Here is a 12,031-nt window from a genome sequence, read left to right on the forward strand (position 1 = left end):
AAGACTTGTAGATGGTCTCCTAGCGGGATTAGGAGAATATGCAGTCGCCTACCTTGACGATGTGGCCATATTTTGGGATTCCTGGGCAGAACACCTGGAACATCTACAAAAAGTCCTTGATCGCATAAGGGAGGCAGGACTAACTGTTAAGGCTAAGAAGTGTCAAATAGGACTAAACAGAGTGACTTACCTTGGACACCAGGTGGGTCAAGGAACTATCAACCCTCTACAGGCCAAAGTGGATGCTATCCAAAAGTGGCCTGTCCCAAAGTCAAAGAAACAGGTTCAATCCTTCTTAGGCTTGGCCGGTTATTACAGTCGATTTGTACCGCAATGCAGCCAAATCACCACCCCACTGACAGACCTAACCAAAAAGAAACAGCCAAATGCCGTTCAGTGGACCGAAAAGTGTCAGAAGATCTTTAACAAGCTTAAAGCGACACTCATGTCTGACCCTGTGCTAAGGGCCCCAGACTTTGACAAACCATTCCTAGTAACCACAGATGCATCCGAGCGTGGTGTGAGCAGTTTTAATGCAGAAAGGACCTGATCAAGAATTTCACCCTGTAGTGTTTCTCAGCAAAAACCTGTCTGAGAGGGAAAGCAACTGGTCAGTCAGTGAAAAAGAATGTTACGCCATTGTCTACGCCCTGGAAAAGCTACGCCCATATGTTTGGGGACGGCGTTTCCACCTGCAAACCGACCATGCTGCACTACAGTGGCTTCATACCGCCACGGGCAATAACAAAAAACTTATTTGGTGGAGTTTAGCTCTCCAAGATTTTGATTTCGACATCCAACACATCTCAGGAGCTTCTAACAAAGTGGCTGATGCACTCTCCCATGAAAGTTTCCCAGAATCAACTGGTTAAAATCGATCTTGAGATGTGGAAAATATTGTTAGTCTTTATGTACTTGGTAGTATATTTAGAGGTGCATGTGTCTTATTAACTCTGTTTTTCTTAGAGCTCCAGGAAGAAATCCCAGCCAGCATTTCACCCTAGCTGAGATTTTGGGGGTGTGTCATAAATATAAAGGAAGGGTAAACCCCTTTAAAATCCCTCCTGGCCGGAGGAAAAATCCTCTCACCTGTAAAGGGTTAAGAAGCTAAAGGTAACCTCGCTGGCACCTGACCAAAATGACCAATGAGGAGACAAGATACTTTCAAAAGCTGGGAGGAGGGAGAGAAACAAAGGGTCTGTCTGTATGCTGCTTTTGCCGGGGATAGAACAGGAATGGCGTCTTAGAACTTTTAGTAAGTAATCTAGCTAGGTATCTGTTAGATTATGATTTCTTTAAATGGCTGAGAAAGGAACTGTGCTGAATAGAATGACTATTCCTGTCTGTCTGTCTTTTTTGTAACTTAAGGTTTTGCCTAGAGGGATTCTCTATGTTTTGAATCTAATTACCCTGTAAGGTATCTACCATCCTGATTTTACAGAGGTGATTTCTTTACTTCTATCAAAAGTCTTCTTGTAAGAAAACTGAATGCTTTTTCATTGTTCTCAGATCCAAGGGTTTGGGTCTGTGGTCACCTATGCAAATTGGTGAGGATTTTTACCAAACCTTCCCCAGGAAGTGGGGTGCAAGGGTTGGGAGGATTTTGGGGGGAAAGATGTGTCCAAACTACGTTTCCCAGTAAACCCAGTTAGAGTTTGGTGGTGGCAGTGGAGATCCAGGGACGACGGATAAAATTAATTTTTACCTTGGGGAAGTTTTAACCTAAGCTGGTGAAAGTAAGCTTAGGAGGTTTTCATGCAGGTCCCCACATCTGTACCCTAGAGTTCAGAGTGGGGGAGGAACCTTGACAGTGGTAAATAATTAAAAGGATACATCACTGATTCAGAGCAATCTGGACTACTTGGTAAGCTAGGTGCAAACAAATAATACGCATTTTAATATGGCTAAATATAAACATATACATCTAGGAACAAAGAATGTAGGCTATAGTTACAGGATGGGGGACTCTATCCTGGGAATCAGTTACTCAAAATATGATTTGGGGATAATGCTGGGTAACCAGCTGAAGTTGAGCTCCCAGTGTGATTCTGTGGCCAAAAGTGCTAATGAAATTCTTGGATGCATAAAAAAGGGAATCTGGAGTAGGAGCAGATAAGTCATTTTACCTCTGTATTTGACACCGATGCCACTGCTGCTGTAATCTTGTGTCCAGTTCTGGTGTCCTCAATTCAAAAAGGATATTGATAAATTGGAGAGGGTTTAGAGAAGAGCCATGAGAATGATTAAAGGATTAGAAAGCATGCCTTATAGTCATAGACTGAAGGACCTCAATCTATTTAGCTTAACAAAGAGAAGGTGAAGGGGTGACTTGATCACAATCTAGAAGTACCTATAAGGGGAACAGAAATGTGATAACAGAGGGTTCTTCTAGCACATAAAGTTATAATAAGATCTAACGGCTGGAAGCAGAAGCTAGACAAATTTAGACTACAAATAAGGTACGCATTTTTAACAGTTGAGTAATCAATCATTGGAATAATTTAGCAAGGGCCATGGTAGATTGTCCATTACTGGCAATTTTTATATCAAGATTGGATTTTTTTTTAAATGATATGATTTTTAAATGATTTAAATGAAATTTCAAAGAATTATTTCCTGGTTAATAGTTACCTTCCATCTCACAGGAGAGAGCTTATTGCCCACTTGTTGGGCCAGGTACATTTGTCATTTACTTAACTTTCAGATTACCTAAAATATGGTATCATAGGATTTTCAGATAATAACGCTTCAAAAGGTGAAAATATAAATAATTGTGATTTAATTATATCTCAACTTTTGGAAATACAAATGCAATCTTCAAAGACATCCTATGTTTTGTAAGAATGTGTAAACAGTCAAAAATGACTTTAAATAAATCATAAGTATGTTACAATACTCATAGTCATAGAATTTGAGATCAGAAGGGATCACCAGACCACCTAGTCTGACGTGTATATCACATGCCACCAACACCACCCAGCACTCACACACTAATCCCAACAACTAAAATTAAACTAAGGCTATGTCTACACTACCACTTATGTTGGTATAATTTATGTCACTAGGGGTGTGAATAAGCCACCCCACTGAGTGACATAAGTTACACCAACCTAAACACTGGTGTAGATAGTGCTATGTTGGAGCTTCTCCTGCTGACATAGCTGCCCCCCGCTCATTGTGGGTGGATTAATTAAGTCAACAGGAAATCTGTCTCCTGTCGGCTTAGAGCGGCTACGCTAGAGAGCTTACAGAGATGCAGCTGCATCAATGCATTATAGTCCTCAGGAGACTAAACTATTAAGTGCCACAAGCAGAGAATAGAAGGGATGGAGGTGCATTAATGCCCAAGGGCCCTGCAATGGAAACTGATTAACTGAGATGTACCCAGACGATCCTGGCAATCAGTCTGCACTCCATGCTGCAGTGGAAGGCCAAAAACTCCCAAGGTCATTGCCAATTTGCCCAGGGGCATGTGTGGGGGGATTCTTTCCTGTTCCCACACATGGTGCTCACAAACAAATAAATTACTTTAAATAAATCATAACTATATAATTTCAAGTATATTAATTAATATGGTAATAAACTGCATTTCTGACTCTGTGTAAGAAGAGTAGGAGTGCAATTTTTAAAATTCCTAGCTATATGGTAGAAATTAGCCTCTGGGCATGCTATGCAATATTTTCTAGTTGTGTAGCTCCAAAGTACTTTTTGAAGACTGGTAATCAAAATCCGCTCTTCTTTGAAATGTCTGTGTTTACTTAGGGAAATTAGTTGTGTTTTCCTCTTCCATTAGAAAACTGTGAACTATATAGATTAAAAAAATAAAATAATAATAATATAATAAAACAAATACTTGTGGATGGGTATAATAGTCTAAGCAGGGTTTTAATTTTTATTAGTCACTCTATACAGGGAATGTTTTTCATCTAATCACACATGTGGTAAGAATTCTACCCACTCTATTTGGCATTACTCTTCATGAATTATTTGCATCTACATCTATTTATATTACATGGATTGACTTAATTTAGCTGTGTTTTGCTTTTGTTTTTTTAATGTAGCAGTTTATGTCATTTGGTCCTGCATTGGATTCAACTTGTGAAAAATTCTGTATGTTCTTGTAATTTTTATTATTCACCAGTCTTTTTTTGTCAAATAATTTTATATTTAAATTTGAAACGATACACGTGACATCAATCAAATTACTTGGTTAGTACTGACAGAGCTTAAAGTATTGTGTATCTTCCCCATCAACTGTTTTTCACATGAGTATCAACAAGAATGTGTAGTACAGACAGTGGTTTCAGACAGTTTTATTTATTTGTGAACACCTACACAAACAAAGGGAAACATTGTCATTTCTAAACATTTACAAAAGTTTTTCGTATAGCGATAAGATAATGATCTTGCAAATATTTTAGTACAAACAAAAAATAACCTTAGGGTAACTTAGGATATCTATATCTGGCAAGTACTTATGCTGTAATACCAAAATGTTCTTTTCATAATGACAGGTTTCAAAGTAGCAGCCGTGTTAGTCTGTATCCGCAAAAAGAAAAGGAGTACTTGTGGCACCTTAGAGACTAACAAATTTATTAGTCTCTAAGGTGCCACAAGTACTCCTTTTCTTTTTGCAAAATGTTCTTGTAGCCATAATTCATTTTCTTAATTTTCATAACTATTAGTTTCAAGGATTGTGACTTTCATATTTGAAAAAAAAATACTTATTAAGTTAAAAGCCATATTTGCATACACTGAAAAATGCTGCACTTCGATGTGTACCCCTAATTCTTATTAATGGCTAGAGTAGCTTATGGTATTGCATCCAAGAGAAGATGGATTTCTTTCTGCTATTTCAGAACCAATAGTTTCTACATTCTTTTAGGTACATATTCATAATCACCACCGTGCACTTCAAGCAGGGGTGTGGTTGTCTGGCTGGCCAGGAGAGGAGGGCAAAGCTTTCTGGCATTTTCTGGGGGGAGGAGGAGAGACGTAAGACTGCTGGAAGAGCAGTCAGCGTGCTGGATGACTCACCACCTAGTAAGGGGGGTTTAAAAAGATCAGCATGGGCTTGGCCACTCTCTTTACCTGGAACAGGCTGGGTAGCACCCATCCTCCCTCCCTCCCTCATTATGTAACAAATATGCCGGGTGTTTAGCTATATCTGCTGTGGACACTATGCTAGCCGCCCTGCTAAGGGGGTCTGGGAAGGAATTTTTCCCTTACCACCATATTGGCCTTGTGCAGTGGGGGGCTTTTTGCCTTCCTTGCAGCAGGTTCAGGTGGGCTCTGTTCATGCACAGGCGGTAGGCCATATGTCGCAACTCTTTATTTAACTGTATAGAGGATGTTCAGTGCAGGTACTCCATAAATTAAGGCACAAAAGAACGGAAAAATGGCCTGGAAAAGGAATTAAGGAGAGGTGCTTGGTAACTGAGCAAGCTGGGGGGCAGTTGGGGACTCCTATGATAGGTACAGCAGAGAGCCAACGCCCCCATCATCATAGTCCACCTTAACCCTTCCTATGAGGGGGGGTGGTCGGTAAGGTCCCGGCAAGGGAATTACTGGAAGGACCTGGATGAAAAGGGGGACTTGGAAGTCCCCCCAGAATTGGCTGGAATTGGTAAGGTCCCAGCAAGGGAATTGTTGGAGGGACCTGGATGAAAAGGGGGGGAGCTGGTGGAATTGAAGGGTCCTGGCAGTGGATCTGTTGGAGGGACACACATTTTGCACCTGCACTGCACATTTTTTATTCACTGAGTTAGTCCCAGACATCTATCTAGGAGTCTAGGATGTGTGTTTCAGTTATAATATTGAATGAGCTTTGGTATACATAACTACTTGACCACATACTCTAATATTCTAAACCAGAGAACTGAAAAGAAAGCATAAAACAAAAAATGTGCAAGTTTAGACATACTGCAGCAAATCTATTGAAGATATCTTTCAAAACAGGGCCTGGAATGTACAGCATTTACTTCTAAGGTTGCTATAAGTGTGTGTAAAAATATTTCTTTATAGAGACTATAAACAGTAAATAGTATTGTACAAACAAAACAAAATGTAAAATGAGTTGATAAGTAGAATACATTTTATAAGCCATTTTTATCTATGACTGAATATATACTTCATCAATGAAATTTGTGGAAAAAATGATTTAGCTGAAATGCTTACTGAAAATATATTGGCAGATCTATCATTTAAAACATGAAATTATGTTCCCTGCACAAAATAACAAACATATTTTATTTTACACATTGCACTTTGTCTTTAGTGTAATTATGCCACATCCCTTAAACTAGTATAGTCCCTAGGTGCTATTGCAGTATTTGTGGCCAGATATTTTCAGTATCAAGAAACACTGGGCAGTGACAAATAGTTTTAAGATGTAATTTATAAACTTAATTTTATGGCCAGTCATAATGCACAGAGGTGTATTAACAATAAAAAGCTGAAAAATACTATATAAAACAAATATTTACAAATGTAATAGTTTACTCCCAATTCAGTTGGCAAAGAAATTCTTCATTTATGTATTTTATAAAAAAGGTCAGTTTTCAGAAAATCAGATTTTCTTTCAAGAAATAAAAATAATGAAAAGAAATAGGGTGACTGTCCCTGCATTTAATTTAAAGCAGAAGACTACACTTAACTGGTCAAAGTGAGCCTCCTTATTTCCTACACTTCAGTTTTATCATTTGAATTTGACTATTGCATGCCGTATGTCGAAAATCATCACCCATCACAAGGCAGAATCACAGACATATGATATATAAATGCCCTACTGTCCCTATTCTCTTCCCCATCACTTGCTATATCCATCATCTAAACAGGAGATAGCTAAAATTCTCAAGTCCTGGTTTCAGCTCTCAGACTGCTCCAAAATGCAATAGCCCCCAAGGAGCCATTCACTAACCCTGGGATCACTGGAATGCAGTGTGCTACAAGCATTAAAGAACTGTGTGTGAAAGAGTAGGTAGAATACCTTCACCTCCATTTGGAGATTATCCTTACATAGCAGCGGTGCAAAGGGGGTCATACATTTTTTTTATAACTTAGTAAAGTCAGCAAAGTTAAGTTTAGATGAACATACAAAAAAGGTAATTTAAAAGAATTATAGTAACAAGGAGTCTGGTGGCACCTTAAAGACTTACAGATTTATTTGAACATAAGCTTTTGTGGGTAAAAACCCCACTTCTTCAGATGCATGGAGTGAAAATTACAGATGCAGACATAAATATACTGATACATGAAGAGAAGGGAGTTACCTCACACGTGGAGGACCAGGGTGGATGTAATCCACTCCCAATAACAGATGAGGAGGTGTCAATTCCAGGAGACTCAAAACTGCTTTTGTAATGAGCCAGCCACTCCCAGTCCCTATTCAAGCCCAAATTAATGGTGTTAAATTTGCAAATGAATTTTAGTTCTGCTGTTTCTCTTTGAAGTCTGTTTCTGAAGTTTTTTTGTTCAAGTATAGCTACTTTCAAATCTGTTATAGAATGTCCAGGAAGATTGAAGTGTTCTACTGGCTTTTGTCTTTAATAATAATAATTTCAAATTTTCCACCTAAGCAGACAAAGCATCGATAATTTTGGTGTGAGGCCAGCTCTAACGTCACACTGCCATACACAGATGAGGGCCCCCGGCTCAAGTCTAACATTTCACACTAGCAATTTTATTTCAAAAAACCACCCCCACATTCCACTCCCAAACAAATTATTTAGCATCAGCTTAAAGCTATACATTCAGCTCCACCACAAAATGAGTGTGGGGTGTAAAGAATGCAGAGGAAAATGGGTTAGGGCTTAAACTGATTTCAGATTGCAAGGCAGAAGTTCTTCAGACCATATGTGTGTCTTCGTATGTTGTCTTCATATGTTAGCCTTTAAGGTGTCACTGGACTCCACTGAATGCATCCAATGAAGTGAGCTGTAGCTCACGAAAGCATATGCTCAAATAAATGTGTTAGTCTCTAAGGTACCACAAGTACTCCTTTTCTTTCTACTGGACTCCTTGTTGTTTTTGTGGATACAGAGTAACACGGCTACCCCCTGATACTTGTCACCATGCAAAGAATTATAGTAGTTAGTAATGGCTGAATTGTGAATTTTTATTTAACCAATTTTGAAAACAGGTAATTCCTTTTATGTCAAATAATTAAATATGTCAAATGTTTGTACATATTTCTGAATCAATATGAACCAGGAGACCTAAGATGAAACTGTGATCACAACAGTCACAGATGCACCACAGCAGCATTTGTCAAGAGGACAAAATAATAAGACCAGGGTTTCTTGTTTGAAATATTTCATATTTTGTTGATAAACTTGGAAGGTTTTAACATAATTTAATTATCCTTTTGTAGAAGCAAAATAATACAATTAATGTTACTAAAAATGCAGATTCTGTTTTTTCTCTGATTATGCACATTTAAAACATTAGTTGCTACATCGGCCATAAAAATTACCTTTCCCTTCTTGGGTCTCACACCAAGATTGCTTAAAAAAATACCCTCCTGATATTTAGCATTTATTTAATACTACAATATATAAATTTCTTCTATAAAGATAAATCTATGTAGTAAATAATTTCAGATAGATTCCTTTGAAAGAAAGCAGAACACATGATCAGAAGATTCAGCTGGTGCATCATTTCAAGTACACAGGTAATTTCATTTCAACTGTTCAAATTACCGCAGTTAATCTGTTCATATTCTGTAACAGCATTAGGAGTAAATGGTGATCACTTCACGTCCACCACCTCGCACTAAGAGAACTCTGTTCAGACCTTCTGTCAAAACTTCCAAAAACTCCATGTCTGGAGGACAATCAAGTCAAGGTTTTAAGATTATAGACAAGAAATAAAACAAACTTTAAACATAATACTAAAAAACCCTTAATAAATTGTATTCCTGCATCCAAAGTGCAAGTGCAGCAGCTGCATCCAATAACTTGCCTAAAGCACCTAACACATTCATCTTTCATGAAGTGCAGCCACAACCATTTTAGGTCCCAGCATGCAAAGAGCCTCCCAGCTCAGATCACGAAGGAGTAATAAATGTTGGGATCTATGTAGGCACCCCAGAAATACTAATAAATAAATAAAATTGGTATTAAACTCTATTATTTTTATCTAAGCATTTTAGATTAAACTGAACCCAGAATACGAGTGTTATCATTAAACAAAGACAACATTTTCCCCCACTACTTTTGGTTTCATGAAAACATTCTGCAAGCACTGGTCTTAAAGGCATAGGTCTCTCTAGTTAAAATACGAACAAAAAAGCCACAGTACAGACAAAAAAAGCACACAGCCCCTATATACATATAAACAGATATACACATGCTCATTCTACTCATTCATAGCAATAACAACTTTAATTTATGCAACTGTTGATCTGTATGATATTGTTACTTTTTTGTAATATAGTATACTTCACCATTAAAACAACAAAGCATAGGATACAGTTTTCATCCCCTTTTTTGTTTTTAGGAGGTCCGGGCATATTCAATAAAACTAGCTGAGCATGTTGTGACTTATTTAATATTACTCCATTGAGCTTCACAGCAGTGTGCATTCTTCTCACATTTGACTGATTCCTAGTACAGAAACAAACTTTTCTACAGTAAAAATGTTATTGTAACCAATAACTATTTTAATCTGTACACCACAGATAAATTTGTGAACTATGATAATTAGCTGAAAATGTCATACTTGTAATAGAAGGAGATGCCTAAAAGGATTAAACTTAGATCTCAGTACATCTTAACTTCTATAATTATAGTTACTCATTTATTAAAAATCAAGTCCAATTTTGATGGTTTATGAAAGAAGGGCTATAATTTTTAACTTAAAATTGGTAATACTTTCCTTCAAAATAAAATGAAATCTAAACATGAGTACTGCTTTCAGGACAATTTCCTTGTAAGTGAAATTTAAGCCAAGGAGTGGATATAGATTGATAGAGATTCCTAGAAATCTAATTGAGGGAAGAATGCAAAACAAGGATTTATAATGGAAATTCAGACACAATCTTTGTTATAGCATTTCTAAATGCACTGTAGCAAGACTCTGCAGATACAGTGGGATTTCCCTTAAATTCCTTTGAAAATCCCAGCATAAGTTAAATGACAGTCATACTATAAAATCTTTGAATGAAATTCAATTCATAATGGGAAACTATATGAGAAAGTAGCAAAGTGGTTAGTTGTTGGCAATAACACCCAAAGACACCACCAGTCTTAGCACTTAGGATGGAACAATCCCATGCACTTCTACAGACTAGGGACCAAATGGCTAGGCAGCAGTTCTACAGAAAAGGACCTGGGGTTACAGTGGTCGAGAAGCTGGATATGAGTCAACAGTGTGCCCTGGTTGCCAAGAAGGCTGTATAAGTAGGGGCATTGCCAGGAGATTGAGGGACGTGATCGTTCCCCTCTATTCGACATTGGTGAGGCCTCATCTGGAGTACTGTGTCCAGTTTTGGGCCCCACACTACAAGAAGGATGTGGAAAAATTGGAAAGCATCCAGTGGAGAGCAACAAAAATGATTAGGGGACTGGAACACATGACTTATGAGGACAGGCTGAGGGAACTGGGATTGTTTAGTCTGCAGAAGAGAAGAATGAGGGGGGATTTGATAGCTGCTTTCAACTACCTGAAAGGGGGTTCCAAAGAGGATGGATCTAGACTGTTCTCAGTGGTAGCTGATGACAGAACAAGAAGTAATGATCTCAAGTTGCAGTGGGGGAGGTTTATGTTGGATATTAGGAAAAACTTTTTCACTAGGAGGGTGGTAAAGCACTGGAATGCGTTACCTAGGGAGGTGGTGGAATCTCCTTCCTTTGAGGTTTTTAAGGTCAGGCTTGACAAAACCATGGGCTGGGATGATTTAGTTGTGGATTGGCCCTGCTTTGAGCAGGGGGTTGAACTAGATGACCTCCTGAGGTCCCTTTCAACCCTGATATTCTATGATTCTATGATTTAATCATTCTTTTAATTAATCTCACAATGGTTTTGTTATGACATTTTTCTCCTTGTTGTTTGTCTCTGTCTCTAGAAATAAGTTATATGGACAGGCTTCTGAGTTCACTGGTGTGAAAAGATATAGAAATGGACATAATAGATACAATGACCAGATATCAGAATTTATCAGGGTGTCTTGGGTATTGCAGAGCTGTTCCATTTTTCTGAGTAGTCCTATTGAAATCAGTTTTGTCCTGGCTTCAGTAAAAATTATTAGACATCTTGGGTGACTTCCACTGTGCTGCCTCTAAGATCTTTGTTTTCCACATAAGCAGATATCACTTCTGCTCCCACCAGCCACAAGAAAGGTGCTTACATTTTGCTTACAAATGACAGGCACACCTGTCATCTAAATGGCCACAACTGAAGCTTTGAAACTCTATGCAGACCTCTTTCATGGTATGTGGGATCTTTTGGAAGGAAGCCCCCTTCTCAAGCAGTGATGATGTCTTTTGTCGATGGGATTACTGCTGTGCTGACCTATGCTAATTCCCATATGTTTTTATTTAACATTGTAGTTTTAATGAGATATCAGAGTTGCATTTGGGTGATGAGGCCCTGGCATGCTGGTTTGACTCAATGCCCTGGCAGAGTGAGGGTTGTCTGGCAGGCAGAAGAAGGCTATAGCTCATTCTCTGGGACTCCAGAAAAGCTACCTTATAAATACAGCATCTCTTGGACTTGGCTTGGGGTGAGGGAGGGGAGTAAAAGAAGGGAAAGGGACTGTCCATGTGACTCTCCCTCCCCTCAGATGCCTTCAAATTACAGCAAAATTGTGAGAACAGAATTTCTCATCCAACACGTAAGGTTTTCTTTTAAAAGGGATATCTAACATGAAGAAATTATTAATTGGAGAAGTTGTTGGATAGGAACTCAGTGAAGGTGACAGATGACTGGCACTTTCTGGAACAAGAAAATACAGTAGAACCTCAGAGTTAAGGACACTAGAATTATGAACTGACCAATCACACACCTCATTTGGAACCAGAAGTATGTAATC

At 38.4% G+C, this 12,031-nt stretch overlaps 1 protein-coding gene across 4 annotated transcripts in view; it reads right to left on the reverse strand.

Moving 5' to 3' along the window:
* Positions 1-4,301: 4,301 nt before the first annotated feature.
* Positions 4,302-12,031, reverse strand: part of SLC12A7 (solute carrier family 12 member 7) — a 339,376-nt gene continuing 331,646 nt past the window's right edge. For all 4 annotated transcript variants that reach the window (XM_048839506.2, XM_048839505.2, XM_075125474.1 and 1 more), the window contains 2 exons: positions 9,472-9,605; positions 4,302-8,823 (listed from right to left, as the gene is read on the reverse strand). In XM_048839506.2, the coding sequence (XP_048695463.2) occupies positions 8,732-8,823; positions 9,472-9,605 (226 nt within the window). In that variant the 3' untranslated portion in view covers positions 4,302-8,731. The remainder of the gene's footprint in view (positions 8,824-9,471; positions 9,606-12,031) is intronic.

The sequence above is a fragment of the Caretta caretta genome, chromosome 2 (assembly GCF_965140235.1).
Source record: "Caretta caretta isolate rCarCar2 chromosome 2, rCarCar1.hap1, whole genome shotgun sequence".
NCBI classification, from domain to species: domain Eukaryota; kingdom Metazoa; phylum Chordata; order Testudines; family Cheloniidae; genus Caretta; species Caretta caretta.